The 27,868-nt window shown below is 35.2% G+C and overlaps 1 protein-coding gene across 1 annotated transcript in view; it reads right to left on the bottom strand.

Moving 5' to 3' along the window:
• RpL37a (ribosomal protein L37a) overlaps positions 1 to 24,850 on the bottom strand; it is a 34,742-nt gene extending 9,892 nt beyond the window's left edge. The window contains exons 1-2 of the mRNA XM_090413720.1: positions 24,757 to 24,850; positions 10,873 to 11,008 (exon numbers count right to left, since the gene is read on the bottom strand). Coding sequence (XP_090269846.1) covers positions 10,873 to 11,008; positions 24,757 to 24,759 — 139 coding nt within the window. The 5' untranslated portion in view covers positions 24,760 to 24,850. The remainder of the gene's footprint in view (positions 1 to 10,872; positions 11,009 to 24,756) is intronic.
• Between the last annotated feature and the right edge of the window lie 3,018 nt (positions 24,851 to 27,868).

Raw genomic sequence — 27,868 nt, forward strand, 5'->3', positions numbered from 1 at the left:
TGTTGTAGTTGTCTTCTTCATTTAATTCATCATCCTGGTATAATATCGAGTAGAATTCCTCAATTCTTTTTGCTATAGCATATCTATCTCTGGTGATAGTTCCTCCTTGTAGTTTGACTGCAATCATCTGTTTGCTGTTTGGCTTTTTTGAGACTATGGTTGTTTTCAATTGTTTGTTGTATGAATTTACAATTGAATTATATATATATATATATATATATATATACTTTATCAAATTCCTGAATATATACTGTCAAAATGATAGGATATTATGATAGTACTACGTGAAAAGTTTATAGTATTACTAGCTTCCTGTCAACAATTCCCCCCAAGTTAGTCTGATATTTCTAAGGACTCTAATATCATCAAATCTTATATTTCAATCTTCTGAAATCAAAGTTCAAACTGCATCAACCCACTTAGATCTTCACCTTCCTCTGGGTCTTTTTTCCTAATAGGTTAGTAAAACACCTGCTTTACTAACCTCTCATTCTGTGTAAGTGACCATACCACTCAGATTAGCTCTACTTACCCATTTCTGAATGCTAACAATGTCAAGTTTTTTCTTAATATATTCATTTTTAATATGATTCTATCATTGATCTGTACACCCCTTGAGGGTACATATCAGGAATTTGATGATGATTCTATCATTGAGAGGCCACCTGGTCTCTCTCTTAATTTTTCTCAGAATTCTCAGTTTTGATCAAATGTTTTATTTCCGCCAAGCATTTAGTTTGAACACTGTGTACTAATTTGTCTCATTTAAATTTATTCAGATGAAATCTCCACAACAGTAGCAGCTTTTACTCCATTGTCTATTTTATTCTAATTTTGTCCAATATTATCCATGCATCTTCAATCTTACCTGGAACACTCAGTACAAAAATTAATCTCCAATTCTCACATTCAGTTGGTTCCCTTTTAATGCATGGGCACTATAAGACCTTTAGTCCAATCATGTAGAATGATTGGACTATTTTTACATTGCTTTGCTTTCTTACATTTTTCTCTGATTCTTTCAGAGCATATGTTGACTTACTTGCTAAGAAATTTTAATATGCTTCCTTCTTTTCTGTGACTGCCTCTAACTTCTGAAGTCTTCCCTGGATTTCTAGTTTTTCTATTCTGCAGACAATACACCACAATTTCTCTGGCTGAGTCAGTATTTTCTTCAGAGGCGGCTGGTAGTCTCCAAGGTTTGATTATTGTTTTCAAACTCATTTTCTCTCCAATATAAAAAAAAAAGAAAGAAAACAAATCTACATTTTTAAACAAAGTTTTTGCATGATTATTGCTATCACAGAAAGCTTCACTAAAGTAAAGGAAGTATAAATTACATTGTTCAGTAAACAAGAGACAAGTAAAACACTGTCAAAGATATTCATTAATTGCAGTTCCAAGTCCACATTTCTGAATGTTAAAGAAGTAGTGAAGGAAGATTTTTGAATTAAAATTTGACTTATTAGTTTCAGAACATGAGTCAACCACTGGTGGCAACAAGCTGTAGGTATGCATGCCACTTCCATCTCGGGCAGTCACATTTTCACAATGCTTATACAGCATGTTAGTCAACTTTTTCAGCAGAATTTATTTGTAAAATTAGCATTTGTGAAATGTCTAAATCTTATCAAAGGTCTCAAATGCAATATGAAATTACTTCAAGTTATATACATATAACAATGTGTATAGATGTCTGCACACACTGCTTGGAAAGAAATCAATGGACACACCAACATGGGCAAGGTGCATTGTGCCAAGTCATGTGTTTCTAGCAAGTATAAATTGGAGGAATATGATGCTCCCAAGTCGGTGCAACTGTGAGAAGGGAACTAAAGGAGTTTGAAAGAAAGAGGTGTTGTGATAGGATGACATGTTAGAGGCCTATCTGTTCAGCAAACTGTTAACAAATTGGGTCATCCCAAGTCAACAATCAGTGGCCGACCCACCACATTCACTGAACATGACCACAGGGTGCTATGAAGGATAACATGAACTCCATTCATCAGCCAGCATATAGAATGTGGAGTTCTGGGCACTGATTGGAAGGTGCAAAGAGCATGTAAAATGGGATATGGAAAGCTGCGTTATGGAGTGATGAATCATGCTACATCCTCTACTGAGCAGATGAATGGGTAAGAGACGCCCAGTGAGCGTCTCTTACTAGGGTGCTTAACCCCAACTGTGAAATTTGGAGATGGCAGTGTGATTCTATGTTCCAGTTTTTCCTGGTGTGACTTCAGACCTCTGTAGTGCCACAAACATTGAACTAGAGAGGTATCTGAACATAATGGACAATGCAATGCTTCCTACTTTGTGGCGTTTCTAAGAACTGACCACTGTCTCTTTCAGCAAGAGAAATGCACCATGTTATAAGGCTGCTGCTATATGAAATATGGATGTGAATATCTCCACAGAGCCCTGATCTCAACCATATTGAACATCAGCAGGATGAACTGGAGCATCAGGTGAGATTAAGAAATGTCTACCCCAACAACAGTTCAAGACCTCATCACATGCCTACAGGAAGAATGGTGCAAAATTCTCACTGATCGCTATCTTACACTTGTAAAAGTATGCCCCATAGGACTGCTGCATTCCACATCTCACTGCAGTGAAAGGACATCTTATTAAGGTGGGAGCCATGGCTGTTTGTTCCTCACACCACGGGCCCCATTGACCTCTTTCCAAGCAGAGTGTATACACACACACACACACACACACACACACACACACGCGCTCTTTGCTTTACATAAATTTTCAACAGCTGAAAATTTGAGAGAGGATGTTAAACAAATGGATTTAATTATTGTGTTTGGTACTACAATAAAAGTTTCTGGCATGCATGTAGCATAGTGGGGGGGGGGGGGATGCATTTTTCATTATGATGGAAAACACAATTTGTGTAATTACACAACCTTCCAGTTTTATAATTACACTTATTTCTAAATATTCTATGGAGACTGTAATTCTGTCTGTACTGTACTAGTTTTATATAATAAAACTGGTTTTTCTTGCTCTACAGTAGCCCGTTGAAATAAATGCTTCAGTTTTCTAAAACAGATGAAATAAGTAAAAAGACATTTATTCCAGAATAAAAATGAATCCCGTGTATTATAAGAAGTGAAATGTCTCTTGATCGCCAACAAAATACTAGAACATGCAAGATATCTATTATTGATAAGACAGAAGAGCCACTGACTAAATGAGAAAAAAATTATATAAATGTATGGAGGATTCGCAAAAGGATGGATAATTCCAACAGTGATAGTAATATATACATAAATAATTTCCTATGTAAAAAGTATATATTGATTATCAGTAAATAAAAGAAAATCCTTTGAAAACCAAGCAAAATATAAATAAAATAACTAAATACATATAATAAGCACAACAACTTTACAAGATGATTTGCTGCTCCATAATCAATACACATTTCTGCCATGCCTAGATGAATCACTTGATCATTAGTTAGTCTCTCCCTATAGTTATTTACTGAGATACGAAATGTATACAGCTACAGTTTATTATTTTTTAGTTTTTTATATTTTACAAATCTTTTTCAATATCCTTATAAATTTTTTATGCCATCATTGTCTACAGTTTATGTGATAAGTTATTTGCTCCACCCAGCAACCTATAGAACATACAAAATATCACAAATATTAATTATGTTTTGAGTATTTTAATATGTCGCATTAGAGATTTGTTGGAGTTGAAGTTACCTTGTGTGATGATTCTGATTTTAATTTAATATGTAATGGACTTTATATAAATACGGAGGGAATTTGCTCTCCTAGGAAAAATCCTTACCATTAGTAGTGCCCACCTTTTTTCAACTGAAACCAGGTATTTCTATTCACACCTGTTCTCCCTTATATTTCTATTCACACCTGTTCTCCCTTATATTTCTCATTCTCACGTAGTGCATTAACGATGGTTCACATTCACTCTGTCTATTAATCGAAATATACCAACCAAAATTGCTGCCAGATACAGTATTTTCACACACCCTGCCAGATGGTTAAAGTAGCAGTGAATCTCAAAAATGCCCCAACATGAACATGATAATGGTTATTTTATGAAAATTACCTAATAATTATGAAATTACAAAACAGTGCTATGAAGCATTTTTTTTTTTTTTTTTTTTTTTTAATGAGAAGGTTCATAGTAAACAAGACTACTCAACAAAAGCACAGTCACTATAGTATGCTTTTGTTGGGTAATTGATCATATTTTGAATATGACGATGCGCTCAATAATGCTAAATATTCGACAGCAGCACTGCTAAGGTTGCCGATAACTAGGCAAATGTCAGTGATTCAGAAGATGGCACTTAACTGTTCTTCAAAAAAAAAAAAAAAGGACTAAATGGACATTGAGAATTTTTAAATTGGTGGTTCAATTTTATCAGAAACATTTTGGCAGGAGTTCAAAAAATCTATTATGTGAGAGTATGTATATTTAGCTCACCACTCAAATATAATACAGAGACTCAGTAGCTGTATAACTGAGAGGAGACCTCCACATCGCCTTTAAAGGAATGAGAAGAACCGACCAGGGCATCTGACCTAATGTACAATCCTCATCTTCTCATGGTGCACCCTGTTGGGTATCTACTTGGACACTGAACGAACGAGGATGGGCTGGCAATTTGGAATTTAGCCGACCAAATTGCAATTCATATTGGCTTAAACCAAATTATAAAATGATGGTACAATATGACAAAATTTCATGCTGGCTGGGGTGTCGCCCGGTTAAACAAGGCCCCATTGTTTTCACCAGGGAACCAGGGTGAACAGCGAAAAGTCAGCTACTGGAATAAATCTGAAAACAAACCCCAACTCAACATCACAGAGTTAAAGATTGGTACTATCAACGTAAGAAGCCTGAATGGCAAAGAAATGGAGCTAGCTGAGGAATTAGATAAGTACCAGATCGACATAATAGGGGTGACTGAAACAAAAAAGACAAAACTGGTGAGATCTTTCTGAGCAATAAATACAAAATGTTATATTCAGGCAATGACAATCAAGGAAAAGAAGGAGTAGCCATTGTATTCAACACTAAATACGAGGCTAATCTTCTTAATTGGCAGGCAGTCTCAAGTAGAGTGATGTGGGCAAATATCTGAATGGGGAACTGGACAATGAGACTTATTTGTGCCTATGGTCCCACAGAAGGCTCTACTAAGGTAGAAGTGGAGGAATTTTTTAATGCTTTAGACTGATACAATGAAAAAGGAAAAGTTGATCCTTGTTGGGGATCTAAATATCAGCGTAGGAAATGATTGTCAGACATACAAAAATATATTGGGAAAATTTGGGGAAAAGAGCAAAGCTAATAATAATGGCAAATATTTGTTGGATTTATGCTCAGTACATGGAATGGTTATTACTAACACCATGGCCAACATAAAAATGTGCACAAATTCACATGGAGAGAAAAGGCAAGGAATAAGAAAAGTCTCATTGACTATGTTATTGTTGATAGTGATGTTTTCTCCCTAGTGCAGGACACCAGAGTGTACAGAGGATTTGAAACTGGAAGTGATCACATTTAGTCTTGAGCAGGATACAATTGAATTTCATATTGAAAAGAATAACATGTAAGAAAGTTTTAAAAGCGAATAAAAGTTGAGCAGCTCTCAGATGTGAACTGTAGACTAAAATACACAAAGATTATTGAAGAAAAAATGAAAGAGTTTGAGAACAGGAACCAAACTTTAGAAATTCAGTGGCAAGCCTTGAAGAAAACGTTGATTGATTCTGTCAGAGAGGCATGTGGTGAGACTGCCTGCAAGGATTGAAACATCAGAACTCCTGGACACAGGAAGTTAAAGAGGCAGTGAAGGAAAAGAAGAAAGCATATCAAAAGTTCCTGGTAAAATAAGTCAGCTTTTGCTGTTAGAGAATACAGAGACAAATGTAAGAAAGCTTAAACACTCTGTAAAACTAGCTAAACAAAAGTCATGGGAGGACTTTGGCAAGAATATAGAAAATAAATATCAAGACGGTGGCAAAATATTCTGGAGGTTGTTGAAGATGCTTAAGAATGGAGGAAAGAGTGCTGTCAAAGGAGTTAGAGATGATAAAGGTGACATGAAAACGGGAGAAAAAGATATCCTTGAAGTATGGAGTAATTACTTCAAAAATTGCTAAAAGAAACAAGCAGTGATAGCACAGTGGTAAAAACACTCAACAGGCATACAGTTAGGAATACATATCCATAGTTGAAGTAGAAAAAGCCATCAAAAGCTTAAAATGTGGAAAGGCAGCAGGAGTAGATGATATTCGACCAGAAATGCTGAAGTATGGTGGTATAAAAGTCTTACAGTGGCTGCACTGCATAGTTCAGAAGGCCTGGACAGAGAGACGAATTCCCGATGATTGAAGTAGAGCTCTCATAGTACCAATATATAAAAAGGGAAATAAAACGGAATGTGAGAATTACAGAAGTATTTCCCTAATGAGTGTTCTTGGTAAGATATATGCAAGTATACTTGAGAAATGGCTGAGAAGAATTGTAGAAGAAAAGCTTGGTGAAGAGCAAGCAGGATTCCGGCCAAATAGAGGCTGTCAGGATCAGATCTTCACTTTACGACAAATAGGCGAGAAATCATGGGAATATAACAAAGATCTCTATTTGAGTTTTGTAGATCTTGAAAAAGGCATATAAGGTGCCAAGAGAGAAGTTATTCAATACACTACAGTTATATGGTGTCAATGGAGCATTATATCAAGCAATACTTAAGTCTTTATTTGAGTTGTAAGTCAGCAGTTAGAATTGAAGTACAGGAAGATGGTTTAATGTTAAATCTGGTGTGAGGCAAGGATGTACATTATCCCCTTTGTTATTCATTATATATATATGGATTACATTATGAAGGAAAGTGGTATTAAACATGATATCAAAATCGGAGATGTTAATGTCAGCTCTTTGCTTTATGCGGATGATGTTATACTTCTAAATAAATCTGCTACAAGTCTGCAAAATTCTCTGACTAAATTGAATAACTGTTGTAATAGATATGGTATGAAGGTCAGCAATAAAAAGACAATGAAAATAGGCAGAATCGGTGCAAATGTCAACTGCATTATGAACGGAGAACCTGTGGAACAAGTAAAACATTTCAGCTATTTAGGCACGATTTTTACTGAAGATGGTAAATTAAATATAGAAATAGACAACAGAATCAGCAAAGCTGGTATAGTTTGAAGTCAATTGAATAAATTCATATGGAATAAGAGAGAAATTAGTAAGAACACTAAATTAGCTGTATACAAGAGTGTGTTCAAACCAGTTTTAACTTATGGATCTGAGAGTTGGGTCAGAAGTAAAACACTTGACCAAAGACTAGAGACCGCAGATATGAGAGTCCTGAGAAAGATTAGAGGCGTGAACAGATGGCAACAATGGCAATATCATATTAAAATGAGGATATTAGGAAAGAGCTTGACAGTGTTAGCAACCAGGAATGCGTTAGCAGAGCTATCTGAGGTGGTATTGTCATTTAAACAGAATGGGTGAGGGAAGATTGGCAAAACAAGTGTTCTCTGCCAGGTTTGCAGGAAAACCACCCAGAGGAAGACCGATATATGTGGTTTGATAGGGTACAAAGTGCCTTAGACGACACTCATAACAGTCAACAAACTGGCCAGAGAATACATGTAATTACCAGTATATGGAGATGGGATTAAGTGCCAATCAGTATATTACTTTTTTATGAAACCAAGTTTCGTGGTTACAGACCACTGTGCTTGCAAAGGGAGGATAAGAGAAATGTATTATATCATTTATATCTGTAAAATATCTTCAGAGAAATAAATATCACTGTGATGAATGAAGGTACAAATCCATATTCTTTTTGTGTGTGTGTGCAACTTAAATATTAGGTAATGATATCATGAAGAATAAGCCCATTTACAAAAAAGGTGGGCACTACTAATGGCAAGGATTTTTCCTAGAAGAGCAAATTCCCACTGTATTCATATAAGGCCCATTACATATTAAATTAAAATCAGAATCATCACACAAGGTAACTTCAACTCCAACAAATCTCTCCTGCAACATATTAAAATACTTAATCTTTTCAATCTATCTATTAAAACAAATAAATAAAGAAGGTATGAGCAAGGGAGTGAGGAACATATTTGTTTTGAGTAGTAGGCAAGTGAAATGGATTGCCTAAGTATGGCACTGATACTCTTGTAAAAATAATCATAATTTAAAATTCTGAATATTTTTACAGTTTATGTTAGTATGTTTATTAGTTTTGGTTTCATAACACGCATTGTCCGCACTTGCGATGTGCCCGTTATTGAAATTATTTTGTTAAAATGAAATGTAAAACATTTAAAAAATGTTTTACATTTACTTTAAAAAACTTTATTGTATTTAAAAATATTAAGTTGGGTTTTATGAAGACATTCTCTTGTCGCCAAAGGAGACACTGTGTCAGCCTTTGTATTTAGTTTCTTGCTTACCAGTTTCAAGGAGTGTGCATGCGAACCGAGAAGTTTGATGTGTGATTGACAGCTGACAAGGAGAGCATTCGATATCAGGGTAAGAGAGAGTAAACAAGGGTGTTCGGAGAGAAAATTAGAACACAGGCCGGCAGATATTTAGATTCGGAGGAAATGGTAGTTTTTTTATGTTTTTTTATTTCAGCAGTCAGAGTAAAATTAATAGTATATTCCGAAAAAGGAATCGTGAAACTATGAAGTATTAAAGTGGAATAAGTATTGGTAAATAAAAGAAAATATTGCTATAGACGTTTTAAAAGGAATATTAGAGGAAAATGCTAATTGGAAGATTTATAGCAATTCCGAAAAGGGAATCTTAGAACTGCGAATTTTTTAAAGTGGGAGAGTTAAGACTGTCAATAAGCATTAGTGAATAAAAGAAGAGGTTGCTATTTACATTCTAAAGGAATGTTTGAGAAAACTCTGATTAGGAAGTTTCATCTGTCTTAACGATGCCGAATCTAACTATTATTTCAACTGGAAAGGAGACAGAATTGAGTTAGGAAGAATTAATGTGTTCTACATGAGTGATGAGAAATGATCCTATAAAAATGAAGAATAAAGTCATATCTTCAGAAAAGGGCCTTGACAAAGAGAGAAACTGGCTATGAACATTTTGTCATTGTGAAAACAAAGTGTTTAGTCTAGTCTAAAGTGTAAGTTTATTTTTAAAAGGCCTTGGATCCAATTAATTCTGTAGATAGTTATAGTTATGTAAAGTTGTTTGAAGTGTATATATATATTGTTTTTGTTTTATTAAATGTGTTTATTTTGTATTTTGGTAGTGAGTCAGTAATTTTTTTGGATTCTGAAAGCAATAGTAAAAAAGAGTCATTGCACCAATCAGAGTGAACTCTTGTGCATATATAGGTACACTCGGAAATAAAAGAAATAATTGTTGAACAGAGATCATCTCTCTATAAACAGGATTAAATTAACTAAATATAATAATCTTCTAATATTAACACTCTCCCATGATGAATCCTTGGACGTCTGAAGAACTTGTATGCTATTATACTATTCACCTACCAACTGGCCATGAAGGTTATATGAAATATGATGCAGGGGGAGTGAATGGCATACAAAGTTCTTCCACACATACATTTTTGTAAGTTCCATCCACAAAAGGTTAAGGACTTATTGCAACATTAGTAGTATAAATGGACCAACGATTAAGTAGTTCAAAAATCTTATTATAGACACCAGATATGTACTTTTAAGAAGTGTCACCCAGCTAAACAAGGCCCTGCTGTTTATCAGGGAACCAGAGCAAACAGTGAAAAATCAGCAAATGGAAAAAAATTCTTAACTCAATATTAACAATATTCAAGATGGAACATGGTAATAGTAATAATTACTCCATGCCCTGAACAGAAATCCAACAGATAGTTACCATTGTTATTTGTTTTACTCTTTTCTCTGAATTGCCCCAACTTTTTCTTTTTGATTGTGTCAGCTGCCTTCTCTAATGCCTGAAACAAAAATTCCTCCACTTCTTCGGTAAAACTTTCTGTGGGATCATAAGCACAAACAAGCCTCATTGTCAGTTCCCCATTCTGATATTTGTCCTCACTGTGCTTGATACTGCCTGCTATTCAAGAAAATTATCTTCACATCCAACATATTTAGTGTTAAATAAATTAGCTACTCCTTTTCCCTATTGATATTGCCAGAATATAACATCTTGTATTTGTTGTTGCTTAGAAAGAACACCTGTTTTTGTTATCTTTGTTTCAGTAACACCTATTATGCATATTTGGTATTTGTTTTCTCCGTTGGTGTTTCTTATACTGATTATACCAATCTTCATCTCTGCTGATGTTAAGTTGAGATTTGTTCTCATAGCTGACTTTTTGCTGTTTGCCCTGGTACTCTGACAAAAACAGCAGCCTTGTTTAATCAGGCAACTCAACCAGCATGAAGCCCTGGTGTAATTCAGGGATTCTGACCTAAATGTTAAATGCGGATGTCATACATTTTCCATATACAAGTAGTAAAATGGTGTATCACCATATTATTCAAGTACAGTGGAACCAAAAATAGTTTAAAAAGTTTTCACTTGGTAAAACTTTCTGTGGAATTATAAGCGGTTTTCATTAGAAAATATATTGTTCTTTATAATGGATCAATGTAATTCATTATGTCCCCGTATGGTGTGAGATAACTTGAAATGTTGCAAGCATATACAGTATTGTTAAACAGCATATTCACTGCAGGCTGTTAACATTTATGAAAAATTACTGTACTCTTTTTTAATTCTCATTTACTGTTTTCATATTTTATGATGATTTGATGCATGTTTCCATATACCATTTAATTTGAGAAAATTAAAAAAAATAATACTTACAATGCCGCATTTTTTTATCTGGATAACCACATTGTGCACATTTTGACTTCTGGATGTGATAGCTACTACGACCACAACGGCGACACAACGTATGTGTCTTATTTCTCCTCTTACCAAAGCTGGATGTACCCTTCGTCTGGGGAGAGAAGGGAAAGAAATTATGTAAGTACATAAATTCTAAAATTATGCCAACGAAATGGCAAACTATGTTTTAGCATTTGTTTGGGATATAAGATAACCCTCGTATAACGTGAATGTTAGGTTCCATAGAAATGTCACATTATATAATTAATTCAGGTAATTTGTGTAAGTTAAGAAAACAAACTATGAAACAAATACATAGTATAAAATTATAAAAATTACAAATTGTACATACTTCATTGCGCATAAATGTTTTAGGAACAATAAAACAAAGCCCATATTTTAATTGTCATCACTGTCTTCAAAAATAACATTTCATAGATGTTCTTTATTTAAGCTTGGCAGGCGTCGTCATCACTTGAAATCTCTTGGACATTATTTGTATAATTCTCAATGCATACTTCGGCTGGTTTAGTTATCAAGTCAGTAATAAGACCTTGCTTACCACTATGTGCAATTTTTTTTTTTATTAAGTTCATAATATGGAGCTAAACAAATATCCAATTGTCTCATGAATTTTCCCCGAGTGGTCCATTGAAGGATCATTATCCATAAAATAACTTCATAACTTTCTTGTCATGTCCAATTCTTCTGCAATTTCTTTAAACTGAATTCCTTAATGGAATCATCACAATCAGAATCTTCGGAAGAACTTTCCCAGCAATTTGGTTCGATGTCCTCTATTAATTGCACCAGTTCCTCCTCATTCAAATCTGTTTCCCCATCAATTAATTCACTAATTTTGTTTTCGCCCATATTGCAAAACTCTCCACCAAAAATGCATACGACGTTTATTATATGACTTAACTCAGCATCTACTGGAGGTAGAAATTTTGTTCCAGAATAGCTTCAGGCCATATTTTTTCTTCAAGCAAACACTCAGTGTAGAGGGTTGTAATTCCTCAATGAGCAGAGAAATAATTTTCACACAATTCAATATTTGAAAACTCTTTCCATGGTTGAGGCATTGTCATCATGTTTGGATTAGATTCCATTTTTTCTAAAATTAATTGGAATGTTCAACGAATATAATATGACTTAAATGTTGATATTATTCCTTGGTCGAGTGGTTGAATAAGTGAAGTAGTATTAGGGGGCAAAAAAAAGTTATTTCAATATTCAGATGGCTTAAATTTGTGGGTGGCCTGGTGCATTATCTAAAATTAGTAGAATTTTGAAGTCGATATTCATTTTCTTTGTAAACTTTCTACATTGGGGTACAAAACACTTGAAAAACCAATTTTCAAACGTTCTAGCTGTAGTCCATACCATTTCTTTGGCCCCGCAAACAAACAGGTAGGGTGGACTTGTCGAGTCCAATCATATCAATGTTTATTAGCTGAAAAAACATTGGTTTTGCCATGTAATCACCTGATGCATTACTACAAAACAATAGAGTAATTCTATCTTTGGAAACTTTAAATTCAGGAGCTGATCTTTCATTTTTCTAAATATAAGTGTATTTTGACATTTTTTTCTAATATAACTCAGATTCATCTGCACTGAACACCTGGTCAGCACTATAACCACCTTCTTCAATGATTTTTAAAAGTTCTCCTGAGTATTTCCAGGCAGCTTCTATTTGTTGAGTCTTCCTGGATTTTAAGATAATGCAAAGAAAACCACTTTGAAAGTTTTCGAACCAACCCTTACTGGCACAAAATCTATGCTGAGAGCTTTCTTCTGAAGAATCTTGATTTTTTAAATGTTTATAAACTTTCAGATCTTTTCATTTAATAAGATTTCCATCCAAAGAAATTTTCTTTTGAGTGCAATCTTCTATCCAAATCATTAGATTTCTCAATTTTTCCCATTAGAATATCACATACACGAGCAACTTGCTTTGCACTTGCTTACCGTTAGACCCAGCAATAACTTTGATTCTTCGAATTGTTGCTTCATTTAAATTCAGAGTCCTTGCAACAACTCTTAGTTTTATCCCACTTTTCAACTGATCCAAGATTTTAATTTTTTTTTTCAAGAGAGAAATGAATTTCCTCTTCGATGCTGGTTTTTCCCCCCTTTCATTGCAGTTTTAGTGGCCATTACTATAAAAATAAATTTTTACATAAAAAAGAGCATTATATATTAATTATGTAACTCACCAGAAAATAAACTGCTCAGCTTCAGATTAATACACCTATGATTTTTAATGCACTTTACTGGCAGAACACGAAGACAATTTTTAACAATAAACACTTTATACGGTAAACAATTGACATATGCGTGCTAAAGGGTATTTCCCCTAATATAAATTTGCTACTTAAAACTACATACACGATATGGGCAGACAGAAATTTAACGAAGATAAAATTTGATTTTTAAGTCGCGCAATGAAAAATATATGAAAAAGGGTTACTAGAATTTGTATACTGTGTTATATCAAAACCGTGTTGTATAAGTACTGTGCTATATGAGGGTTACCTGTACTTAAAAAATAATTTTTTTTTTGAAAAGGTAAAAAACATCCTCTGAGGAATAATTTAAAAATGTCAATCTCAGATTTAAATATCATTATAACACTAATTATAGGTATAGACCAAACCGGTCAGTTCCGATCTCATTATCCATCCAATATCCTTTTTTGAGGTCTACCTCGCCTTTTCTTTCCAATTAGTTTATATTTTAGCATTTGTTTTGGATGTCAAGTGTTGGCCATTCGGTTTACATGTTCTATCCAGTTTTGTTTATAAATTTTAAAATTTATCTAGATAACTTCAGCCTTTTCCCATGACACTACAGACAATCAGGATAATGATCTTTAAGAAAACATACTAAAACTTATATTTATGAGAACATTAAAAATAACCAATCTTAGGATTCCACTTAAGTACTGAGACCCTCATTTAATGTACTCCAATCAAATTATCAAACAAAAAAAGAAATCTGGATTGTTTTTTTTCATTTAAACATTTATATCTGGGGTTGCTAAAGGGTTAAAGTTGGATAAGTGGGAGGAGACCTCCATGTGACCTTTTAAGGAATATGCAAAGAAACAATTGGGACTTTGATTTAATCTCCAATTATCTTCTCGTGGTGCACCTCACTGGCATGTATCTATGTGGATACTGAACAAACGTGATGAGCTGCGAAGTTGAGATTTAGCCAACTAATCTGAAAACACACCCCAACTCAACATCACCAGAGTTAAAGATCGGTACTATCAACATAAGAAGCCTGAATGGCAAAGAAATGGAGCTAGCTGAGGAATTAGATAAGTACCAGATCAACATAATAGGGGTGACTGAAACAAAAAAGACAAAAACTGGTGAGATCTTTCTGAGCAATAAATACTCATCTCATCTTCTTTATACCCTCTTTTACCTTGTGGTGTCGCAGGTCCATTGATCATCGGAGACATCAATCCGTTTACAGCATAAGGTGGTCAGCCCTATGCCCCATGTATATCCTATAGCCTGTAGTGTTAAGTTCTCAAGGCCAGTTTGCCTGCTTTGCTGGATGAAAAACCCCAGAATAAACTGGGGGAAAAACCCTGCTGTCCACACCCATGACTGGCTAACTTGGCTATGGCTGAGGAAGATCCTTCAGCTCCTCACATCACCGACGGGAATCGAACCTAGGACACTCCTTTCCCAGGCATATGGTTGCGAAGCGCATAGCCACAAGGCTAACCGCACGGACTGCAATAAACATTCAGGCAATGACAATCAAGGAAAAGGAGTAGTAGTATTCAACACAAAATACGATGCTAATCTTCTTGAATGTCAGGCAGTCTCAAGTAGAGTAATGTGGGCAAATATGAGAATGGGGAACTGGACAATGAGACTTATTTGTGCCTATGGTCCCACAGAAGGTAGAAGTGGAGGAATTTTTTGAGGCTTTAGAAAAAGCAACTGACACAATATAAAAGGAAAAGTTTGTCCTTATTGGGGTTCTAAAATAGAGTAGGAAATGATTATGAGATATACAGAAATATTTTGGGAAAATTTGGAGAAAAGAGCAAAGCTAATAATAATGGCAAATATCTGTCGGATTTCTGCTCAGGACATGGACTGGTTATTACTAACATCATGTTCCAACATAAAAATGTGCACAAATTCACATGGAGAGAAGAGGCAAGGAATAAGAAAAGTCTCATTGACTATGTTATTGTTGATAGTGATGTTTTCTCCCTGGTGCAGGACACCAGAGTGTACAGAGGATCTGAAATTGGAAGTGATCACTATTCAGTCTTGAGAAGGATAAAATTGAATTTCATATTGAAAAGAATAACATGTAAGAAAGTTTTAAAGCGAATAAAAGTTGAGCAGCTCTCAGATGTGAACTGTAGACTAAAATACACAAAGATTATTGAAGAAAAAAATGACAGTTTGAGAACAGGAATCAAACCTTGGAGATTCAGTGGCAAGCCTTGAAGAAAACCTTGATTGATTCAGCTAGAGCAGCGCTTCTTTGTTATTTTTCATATTTTAGTGGAAAAATTCACATTGGTGTTGGTTCACAAACTTTGCTTCCTGCGTATTTCGGCGCTTAATGAATATTAGTAAATATTGCTTATTCATATGTTTCATTTCAAAGCAGTGGTTAATTGTATTTACTTCGAATGCTCTCCAGGGAAGCTCCAAATCTTCCTGTCCCTTTCATCACGCGTTCGTAATCAGGGACTGTTGATATTGACTTTATATACATATCAAAACTCGTTTTATATTATCACTGTCATCCGAGCTAGTTTTCTGTTACCAATAAAAGTTTCGCATATACTTCACACATGAAAAAAAGCTTAAACAAGTTCATGTGGGGAGAGAGTAATTCCTTGCAGTGGTAAACAGCACCCCTTCCTAACAGCCACTATACTGCAGAGGCAATAAAAACAAGTACTTTTATTATGCCAGTTGCCAGTGAATAAGGTATGAGGAGTCTGTGTAATATATTTCTCAAACAAATAGTGCAATTAGAGACAACTGGGATAAAAACACACTAATTAATGAATCACATGTCCCCTCATACAGAAACTATGCTGTATAGACTGAAACAAAACCATACGATGCATGGGAAAACACAGTATCTAACTAAAAACTATTATTATTAATTAGATGTGTGTGAGTTCGATTTCCCAAGGCAGCAATAAAATTCAACCGAACGTGTTAAAATTCGTAAAAGTGTTAAAACTAAGTAATATATATAATGAATGTTATGGCAGTTTCCCATATGGAATTCTGTTGAAGAGAGTTAGCATTTCAACTCAATTTTTAGCTATGATTTTATCTTTCAGTTGCGCGATCTTTTATTAATACCGCACCAATCATATGCACATTTTAATAACTGCCTTTGCTGTCTGTTTCGCGTTAGGCTTAATTACCGTAAAGGGAGAAAAGTCACGAAAGAGAAAAATGTTCCTGGTTCAGGGATTCCCTTATTCAGGTGATATTCACTAATTTCATGTTATCAGTTTGTGATGTGCCAGTATCGGTAAGTGGTGATATTATTTGATCTATTCCAGATCAAATAATATCACCTTCATATCAACCCTGAGATGGATAAGTGGCTGATAAAAAATAAAAAAAAATTCCTGCGAACAATCAGAAGAAGCAGAAACAGACTTAAAAAAAAAAAAAGCACAGTATTTCATATTTGACCAGAACAGCCCGCATCGTCTTCAGAACCAAACGGTAAGAGGCAAAAAATGTAATATATGCATTTGATTTTTGCAATATTCGCTGTATATGTTTTGTATTGAATATAAATACAATATATATCATAATAATATATCTCTCTATTACGATTTTTTTTTCGAGGGGGGCCGTGAAATATTTTAATTTTTGCAAAGGGGGCCCCTGACATCCAGAAGTTTAGGAAGCACTGAGCTAGAGAGGCATGTGGTGAAGTTGTCTGCAAGGATAGAAAAATTAGAACTCCATGGTGGACACAGGAAGTTAAAGAGGCAAAAGTTCCTGGCAAATAAGTCAGCTTGTGCTGTTAGAGAATACAGAGACAAATGTAAGAAAGCTAAACACTGTGTAAAACTAGCTAAACAAAAGTCATGGGAGGACTTTGGCAAGAATATAGAAAATAAATATCAAGACAGTGGCAAAATATTCTGGAGGTTGTTGAAGATGCTTAAGAATGGAGGAAAGAGTGCTGTAAAAGGAGTTAGAGATAATAAAGGTGACATGAAAACAGGAGAAAAAGATATCCTTGAAGTATAGAGTAATTACTCTGAAAAACTGCTAAATGAAACAAGCAGTGATAACAGCACAGTGGTAAAAAAATACTGACCAGGTATGCAGTCAAGAATACATATCCATACTTGAAGTAGAAAAAGCCATCAAAGGCTTGAAATGTGGAAAGGCAGCAGGAGTAGATGATTTTCGACCAGAAATGCTGAAGTATGGTGGTATAAGATTCTTACAGTGGCTGCACTGCATAGTTCAGAAATCCTGGGCAGAGGGACGAATTCCCGATGATTGGAGTAGAGCTCTCATAGTACCCATATATAAAAAGGGAAATAAAACTGAATGTGAGAATTACAGAAGTATTTCCCTATTGAGTGTTCCTGGCAAGATCTATGCAAGTATACTTGAGAAATGGTTGAGAAGAATTGTGAAAGAAAAGCTTGGTGAAGAACAAGCTGGATTCAGGCCAAATAGAGGCTGTCAGGATCAGATCTTCACTTTATGACAAATAGTCGAGAAAGCATGGGAATATAACAAAGATCTGTATTTAAGTTTTGTCAATTTGGAAAAGGCATATGACAAGGTGCCAAGAGAGAAGCTATTCAATATGCTACAGTTATATGGTGTCAATGGGGCATTATATCATGGAATAATTAGTCTTTATTTGAGTTGTAAGTCAGCAGTTAGAATTGAAGGAAGTACAGGAAGATGGTTTAATGTTAAATCTGGTGTCAGACAAGGATGTACATTATCACCTCTGTTATACATTATCTATATGGATCACATTATGAAGGAAAGTGGTATTAAACATGATATCAAAATTGGAGATGTTAATGTCAGCTCTTTGCTTTATGCAGATGATGTTATACTTCTAAATAAATCCGCTACAAGTCTGCAAGATTCTCTGACTAAATTGGATAACTGTTGTAATAGATATGGTATGAAGGTCAGCATTAAAAAGACAAAGACAATGAAAATAGGCAGAATCATTGAAAATGTCAAGTGTGTTGTGAATGGAGAACCTGTGGAACAAGTAAAACATTTCAGCTACTTAGGCATGATTTTTACTGAAGATGGTAAATTAAATATAGAAATAGACAACAGAATCAGCAAAGCTGGTATAGTGGGATGTCAATTGAATAAATTCATATGGAATAAGAGAGAAATTAGTCAGAACAATAAATTAGCATACAAGACAGTGTTCAAACCAGTTTTAACTAATGGATCTGAGAGCTGGGTCAGAACACATGACCAAAGACTAGAGACCGCAGATATGAGAGTCCTGAGAAAGATTATAGGCATGAACAGATGGCATCAATGGCAATATCATATTAAAAACGAGGATATTAGGAAAGAACTTGACATTGTCAGCATCCAGGAATGCATTAGCAGAGCTAATCTCAGGTGGTATGGTCACTTAAACAGAATGGGTGAAGAAAGATTAGCAAAACAAGTGTTCTCTGTCAGGTTGGCAGAAAAACAACCTAGAGGAAGACCAAGATATAGGTGGATTGATACGGTACAAAGTGCCTTAGACGATAGAAATATAAGATCTGATAATGTTGGAGTCTTGACAAGTAACAGATTGATTTAGAGGAAAATTGTAGATAGGAAGTTAATAATGATGTAATTTTTTTCACGTAGTAATATCATATCCTGTACCCACCCACCCCGTGAGGTAAATTAAGGTGAGGAACATAGCAGGAATTTGATGATGATGAATTGTATTCTTATTGGCTTAAATCAAAATAAAAATGATAGTATAACAAATGGAACTTCACACTAGCTAGGGTGTTACCTGCAACTCAATGGCAGAGTTCAAGATTGGCACCATCAACTTAGAGGCATCAAAAGAAAATAAAAAACTTACAAATGAATTGAATAAGAACCAAACTGATATAATCTGTGTTACCAAAACAAAGAAAACAAAAATAGGTGAGATTCTTTTAAGAAACAAATACAAGATATTATATTCGAGCAATAATGATCTGGGAAAAGGAGTAACTGTTATTCAACACTAAATATGAGGATTATTATTAATATCTGGCCTTCATGGAGTGAAAGGACTCGTTACAGGAGGTCTATATTCTCTCATGCCAAAAGATCACTGAGCCATGCCTTGAACCAATTCAGTTTCTGCATTCACCACAATTTCAGGCAAGGCATACAATCCAGTCACCAATCACCCACCATGCCAAGAACCTACTTTTCATTCCCCTGCTCACACCCTCCTTATACAGCTTTCATGGATAATCTCTGGTTCTACTCTTGCCTCCCTCTATTCTATGAAATACCTTCTCCACATTAATCTGGTAACAACCGCCTCACAACTTATGTCTCAATCATACCTCTTCCATTCACAAGGCTCTGTAAGTTGCATTCCCCAATCTCTCCTCATATCTAACATTTCATAGACCTGCCACTAACTTAATAAACCTTCTCTGGACCCTCTCCAATACATCCTCATCGTTCTGAAAACCAGGTGACCAAATCTGTGCACAGTAGTCCATGTGACCTAATCAAATCCTTATGCAGGGGAACCACAGCTTTGCTTCTGCATATCAATATCCTCCTCATTATTGCCATATGTTGAGATGTTCTTACAATTTTAGCAATGTGACCCCTAAACTTCAAGTCTCTCTCATCTCCACCTCCTTCAAAATTTCTCATTTCACTTTTGCTACTAGCTTATCATATGGCAATATATCAAAAGCCTTTGAAAAATCCAAGCACACCACTGTATATATATGCATCTCCTTTATCGAGTGAATTTGTCACATTTTTGAAATACATAAGCAGCTTACTGAAACATGATCTCCCTCCTCCTAACCCATGCTAACTATCATAAAGAATACTATTATCAACCCACTTCTGAATCCTAGTCATTAACTTTTCTAATACTTTAACAACTCCACACACATGGAATAAGAGAAATTACTCAGAACACTATTAACCTTGTTAGCATTCAGGAATGTGTGAGCAGAGCTAACGATGTGTTGTTGTCGAGTCCGTTGAAGAACTTCTAGATATGACCATGAGCCTGTAAAACTGCTTTTGCAATCTGTTGAACTTCGATGGAGTCGAGCTTTTCTCTATGGTTATTGTCGATTTTCTGTAGAGCAGTGGCAATTGCTGGAAAAGAATAGATATGGGCAGGTGTTAGTTCGACTCCTGGACAGTTATTGCATATTTCATTGCTTCTAGTACCATCTGGCTAAACTTTCATGCCTTTAAAATGTTCTGTCCTTAGTCTGATGATGATTGTGGTTATTTATCTATTTTCAATGCTTTCTCTGATTTCAAGCTTCTTCTTGATAGTTTAAATTTTATTTTTGCAACAGAATTAGTACCAGTTAGTGGTAGTGGGGATAATTTTTGAGGCGAGTATGTTGTTTCTTTGACTAGTCTGTCTGCTCTCATTGCCTTCAATATTTACATAGGCCAGTATCCACTGCAGTGTACAGTTCTTATTTTTCAAATTTAAAGTTGTTAGATGTTCATGAATTTCCTGCGTTTTGTTTTCCCATCTTTTAGTGCAGTGCTTCCCTGTGGGCCGCGGTCCCCTTGGGAGGCATAAAATAATGAAAACAAATTTAAAATGTTTTAAGACTAAGTGTTCCATGTCAAATGTGTATGTAAGATGCTAAAAATGTAATATTTGCATTTGATTTTTTGCAATATTCGCTGTTTTGTATAGAATATAAATACAATAAGTATTATAATAATATGTCTGTAATAATTTTTTTTTCAATGGGGGCCAAGAAATATTTTAATTTTTTCAAGGGGAGCCTTTACATCCAAAATTTTGGGAAGCATTGTTTTAGTGCTAATAGTGCAGATTTTGAGTCATGGTAGATGATCATTCCTTCTGTACCATTTATTACTGGATTAGCAAGATAGAACTTCGGAGCTACTTGTATGGCTGTTAATTCACAAGTGAAGTTCGAAGCTATTTTACCACTTGTGGATTTAATTTGCATTTTCTCACCTCCAAGTAGAATTAATAAAACTCCTCCTCCTCCTTGAGTACTTCAGATGATCCACCAGTGTAGGTGATGACATGATTTAGATTATTTAAGTGATGTATAGTATCAAGTCCTTTTTATTTTCATGCCATGAATCTTTTTTTGAACAAGGTTCTAGGAGATTTAAGTTAATCATTGTGTTTTTTGGTGGTATAGTGGGAATAAATGGCTCTTTGCTTATTTCAATAGACAAGTGCTCTAAGTTGATCTGTTTTCATATTTCATGATTATATTGTAAAGTAGATGATCTCTTTAGTCTAGATTTTCCTGTCTAGGCATAGAAAGTTCTGATGTGATCCTGTTGTTGGCTCCCGATTCTGTTAGTGAATTTAACTGTAGAAAATTTTCTTCTGTCTTCTAGTATGTGAAGTCCACTCTTATCGAGCTTTTAAATTATTTGTGGATGAAACTGCACCTATAATAGTTTTTGCTGCTCTTGATTGTACTTTGTCAAGTTTTTCTTTTGAGTTAGTAGCTGGAGCCCAGATGAATGAGGTATATTCCATAGTGGGCTGAATAATGCTGTATATATAGTTTTGAGTGTTTTTTTGCACCCCACTTTGTTCCACAAAGCCTTTTGATGAGATTAAGCTTTTTAAGAGCTTTATTACCGTATTTTCCGGTGTATAAGATGCACTTTTTTACCTTAAAAATTCATCTTAAAAATGGGGTGCGTCTTATATGATGAAGGTAGAGATTGTTTCCTCTTTTCAAAGTCATACGCACTCCCTTTTATGTTCCAAGATTTTTGTAGGTGGTTAATGGTGCAATCAAATCGATGCATGACCTTCACGTGACTTCTAGCGCATCATTGGCTAAGAACAGGGAGTCCCTATTCAAGTTTCATAATATCTTATCCGAGTAATCAGTTACAGATGTTTATCAGTATTGAGGTGACGTGTTGAGATATTTTGTGTTCAGTTTGATATTTCCCTGTAGATTTTAGTGATGGAAAAAAACAGGTGACATTCATATACTTTAAGTTACAAATTGCAGGTTGTAAAATATGCGGAAGAACACAGGAATAGGGAAGCTGAAAGATATTTTGGACCTCCACCTACAGAAAAAATGATTAGAACTTGGCGTGGTCAGAAGGAGATTTTGTACAATTTGCGTAATGAAAAGTACGCAGAACGTGGAAAAATTGCGAAGTGGCCAGAACTAGAGACCAATGTTTTGAAATGGGTGCAAGAAAATTGGCAAAATGGCATTGCCATTTCAATAAAAAATCTTTCTTGAAATGTGGAATTAGCAACGCCCTTGATGGAAGTGAAGATCATTTCTTATATGAAGATGATGATGATGATGAAGAACAAGAGGAAGAAGAAATTAATGATGATAGAGAAGAGTCAGATGAGAGCAACATGGGTTTTGCAGGTTTCTGAAAGGTCAGTTTACTATTAAAAATTACCTATTATTTTATCCATTTTTTTTAAAAATCGTACTTTAAAGTTTAGGTTTTTTTTCCAGAAAATTGTATTAAATTTCTTGGGTGTGTCTTATACACCGGAAAATATGGTAGATATATTTGTAATGAGTTGTAAATCTCAGTTCAGTATCTAGAATTAGGCCTAAGTATTTTGGCAACTCTGTTTTTCCTATTTTGGTATTATATATTTTGATTTGGGTATGTCCGAGGCATTAGCCCACGTGCAAGGCAGAAGTCACAAGTAGGGGTTTGCTCTGCAGGGTGAAGCACAGTGGGGATTTCGAGAGCCCCGAGCCAATACAGTAGCTGTGAAGGCCTACAGAGAACCCTGAAAATTGCTGGCTAACGAGACTGTAGCACACCCAATTCCAGGAAGAGCATCTGTTTAGATCAGCAGAGCTAATTATAACACAAACAGAATGGGAGAGGAAATGTTAAAAAAAAGTATGTTTTCAGGATGGCAGGAAAATTTAGGTGGATTGGCACATCAAAAAGTGCCTTAAAAGATCATAATATAAGAGCAGATAATAATGTGGGAGTCATCCTGACAAATAACAGATTTATTTGGAGGAAAACTGTTGACAGGAAATTAGTGATGATGAAAACCTTTCACATCATGCTATCATATCCTAGGCATCCTCCCTAAGGGTACATATAGGCAAAGTGATGACATAACTATGCATTTTTTTTTTTAAATCCTTCCACCTCTAAACATTCTATAGCTAACAATATTCTTTGTTTTACAAAATTAACATTGCCAATTTATCTTGTAGTTAAAAAAATCTTGTAAATAAATTAGATTGCAGATGAACTGTTTCTCCTCTTCCTTTACCATCACTCAATACTGTTCTCTTTTCTAAACATGAAATACACTTGTAAGCTAGTCAGCTTTCCATCTCGAGCAACTAAATTTACTTTTACATACATGCCATCTTCTAATAAACAAATACCTAAAGAATTCTCTACTGATTTCTTCGCCACATACCAATTTTTATTAATACGAAGTGGTAAGAATCTTGCCACTTGATATTAATGTATTTATTCACAGCATTAATGTAAAGTAGCAAGAATTATTAAGGTTTAAAAACTGAATGTCAAAAATAGGAAGTTTCTGATTGGCTGATGTAATTTGACCACTGAGAAGTTTAATAATTGGATGTCAAAAATAGGAATTTTCTGATAGACTGGTTTTCGTTTTTTTTTTTTTTAACATACTGATCCCACACACGAAAGTTTGAAGAACCTATATGAGTGGTGTGTGTGTGTGTGTGTGTGATGCATGATTGAGAAAGCTGTTTGATATTTTTCTTTTAGAGTTGCAGGTTGTAACTGTTCAGGAATACACCATGAGGAAGGCTGTTCCAGAAGACAAAGATAGGTGGAATAAAAGAGGATGCCGCTCGTTTTAATAAGCCAACAGAAAGTGGAGGAACGACAGTTTCCAGTTCAGTGGAGAAATAACCATGGAAGTACTTTTAAAATACACTGCTGAAAAGCTGACTGTAAGAGGCTGAAGTGACTATAAGCGAAGGATCATATGTGAGCTGAATTGATCTCCTCTAAACAGCATCGAGAATTATTAAGGATGTTTTAGGTACACCACACCAAATGTGGGCAGTTTTGGAGATTTGAAAGTTAGTAGTTGAGCAGGTGAAAAATAGCATCTTGAATGAAGGAGGATGACTAGTTTTTCAGATTATAATAAAGTGTTTATGGCGATAGGAGAGACCAAAAGGTGGCAGTTTGCTTAGAAGGCCTTGATGGCAGATGTGATACCACTTCAGATATGCCTGTGTATTAGACAAGCTACGCTTGTCATTTAATTTTCTAGAATTAAGTAGAATTTGAAAGATATTCCATAAATAACAAATACATAAAATAAACGAGTCCTTGGAGTCCCTGAGGGTGTCACGTAATAATAATAAAATAAATCAAAATAATAACGCATTATACTATTTTCAGCTAAATATAATTAGCAGAAACAAGCAACGTGAACTGCACTAAACATCTTCAATTACAATTAATAAAAAAAATATCATGAAAATGATATTTCATTTTGAACATATAAGAAATTTTAATCCGTTAAGAAAAAAAATATGTAACACTAATTCTGATTTGCACGATGAAATATCACTTCGCAATAATTAAAACTCACCATTTTCTTCACAAAACAACCACACGGAACATTTACTCTCGACTGAAAAGATACTACCACTTAAAGATGGCACTGCTCTAGCGCTTCGTTGTTTCTATAGTCAAAAAAAACAAACAAAAAAACTTTCTAAATAAAAATTTAATAAAGTTAATTCTGAAAACTCAGTTAAGGCAAAAGCAATTCCTTAAAGCAAACAAGCAAAAGATACATGAAATTTAGAACGATAAGTAACTTTGATTTTTTAAGTGAAGAAAGTTAGGAATACCGTAGTCTTCATGCAGTGTTTACAGTATTCTGTAAACAAGCCTGTAGGTACATATAAGAAATTTGTTGATGATTTACCAAAAGTTGGGAGATATAATCAAGAAAGTCTCGGGAAGATGAGCGAAATGCATACTGGCGATCATTTAGCAGTTGAAATATTTTTCAAGTAGATCTGCCAGTTTATTGCTAATCAGTTGCTCAATGATTTTAAACTCATTATTAGTAGCAGTAATAGTAAATAGTAGTTGTTGTTGTAACGCCAGATCAGGAATCGAAGACGCTACGCCGGAAGTATACATTACCACACAAAGCTCAACAAACTATGCTTTTACCTTGTTCAGCATGTCTCCATTCAGGATATTCTCAGTCTCTGCTTACCACTCATCAACCACCAGTCTCTGCTTACCACTCATCAACCACCAGTCTCTATTTGTTGAAAGTTTATTTTTCACTTGGCCAGACTATAATAAATTTAGATTAATCCTTTATCCAAGTGTGTGCAAACAAAGTTTGCCTGAAAGTATTTTCAGGACTGGAGTAAAGTGGTACAACACCGGAAAACTCCTTGCAAAGGTGGAGCAAACTAATAAACTAAATTTATTATAGTCTGACCAAGTGAAAAATAAACTTTCAACATCTTTCTCTAAATCCAGAGTAATTTAATAAAAAGGTGGCACACCGTTTGGCAGCTCCTATAGGAGGAGATGACCTTGCTAATGCTTCTGCCTGGTATCTCCACTTGGGCCCTGGCTCCCACTAAAGAGAGCTCAATAAAGGTCGAAACTAGTCTGGGTAGTTGCCCTTCCCTTAATGCATAACATTATACATATCCTTAAGGAGAGATGTTTTGCATTATGGGAGATACTGAGATAGGAGTGTTGGTAGCCTGCTCCACCTTTGCAAGGAGTTTCCCGGTGTTGTACCACTTCACCCCAGTCCTGAAGATACTTTCAGGCGCAAACTTTGTTTGCACACACTTGGATAAAGGATTAAACTAAATTTATTAACAACAGTCTCTATGTAAAGAACCTGCTCCTCACACCTCCGCTCATGCCCTCCTTATACACTTCCAAGGGATGGCCTATTGTCCTACCTTCTTTCCCATTCTATAAAATATTTCTTACACGTTATTAAACTGGTAACGACTCCTGTCAACTTAAACGCCTCAACCATATTAACTAGAGATATTAGGGAGGATGATATCTTGCATGTGTCTGGCCACCCCTGTGATAAATGAACACGGCTACAGTAATGATTATCCAATGCTTAACAGATTTCACATGTCTCAAATTTAAATGGGCTGGTAATGACATTACACAAGAGTAACTGTGGGTACAAAGAGACGTTGAAATGCATGTACATGAATACAAAAAGTATCAGGTATAAGGGTGAAAAGTTTTGGGCATTGTAAGCTCAACTTGGCCAAAAATTATAGGCATCACTGAGACCTGTTGACTGAAAATGATATTACAAGGATAGAATGTAACAGATATTCTATTTTCAGGGAGGATAGAAGGAACATAACAGGAGGTGAGGTATTGCTGATGATGGCTACAGAATTACAACCAACAAAATTAGAACTTAAATAAGACATCAGGTCTGAGGAAGACGGTCTATTTGAGGCTGTGTAGTACGAGATAGAGGCAAATAGGACAAAATACGTTTTTGGGTGCTGCTATATTGCAGAGGGGTCTTCAGGAAGATGTAAATGCCATGTATTGGCAAAGCAGCATAATGAGTGTAAGCCGAATAATTACAGTGGGAGACTTTAACTATGAGCACATCCATTGGTGGAGGAAAAAGGGGGAATAGCAACATGGAAGAGGGATTTATACAGTTGCTAAGGTTTCAAGTTACTATAACATGAAACAATGATATAGAGGAGGACACGGGGTTTGAGGGTGTTGAGTCTGATAGTTGCATCAGAAGATGTATCCAAGGTAGACACTCTGCCTCCAATTTGGGAGTGTGACCATGAGGGCTTGTTCTGGGAAGATGTCAAACACGTGGAGTTCTCTGTCAAGAAGGGGTTTGATGATCAACTACAAGGCTGGTAATTATGAGACTAAATAATCATTTTGGAACAGTGCCAACTTTAGAAATTTCAAAGGGAGAATTTCAGAAATGCATGGCAAGTGGTCAGAGACTGCTTGAGAACAACAGTATCAGACTGCATACCCAAGGTCAGGAGGATAAACCGAGTTGGAATTAAATGGATGAGTAGGGTATAAGGCAACAGATGCAAAAAAAAAGAAAACGTTGCGAAGGAAATATAAAGAGAAAAGAGATTATCATACTCATGAGCACTATAAAGTGCAAGCAAAAAGGGTGACTAGTACGATTTTTTTCATTATGTAGTAAGTATGTGGGGAAATAACTATGGTAGAATGACCTGAAACAACATGTTATAAAGGGGGACATTGATCATGGTAGGAAGGTGATTGAATCTAAAGAAATAGCTGAATGTCTGAGTGATCATTTTGCAAATATGTATAATGTGTATAATGCAGGTGGTGATTTTACAGTTGCTGATGTTACAGAGATGTATAATAACATTGAGATCGATGAACGGCATACTAAAAAATTATGAATGTGAACACAAAGGTAATAACTGGACAGCATATCAACCCGTGACGTAAATGTGCATGAGAATTGGCATTGCCTCTGACGAAGTTGTTCAATTCAAGGCTCAATTCTGGAAGGGTTCCGAGTAAGATAGATTAATAATAGATTGCAAAAAAGTTGCTCCAAGACAGAGGTAGCAAACTACAGAACGTAATATATCGGAAGTGATTTTTAGAGTATTGGAAAAGTTGGTGAAAGATAAAATACAACTGTGGGAGGATAG

The sequence above is a fragment of the Typopeltis vanoorti genome, chromosome 24 (assembly GCF_054136105.1).
Source record: "Typopeltis vanoorti isolate ZY-2024b chromosome 24, IOZ_Tvanoo_1.0, whole genome shotgun sequence".
Taxonomy (NCBI): domain Eukaryota; kingdom Metazoa; phylum Arthropoda; class Arachnida; order Uropygi; family Thelyphonidae; genus Typopeltis; species Typopeltis vanoorti.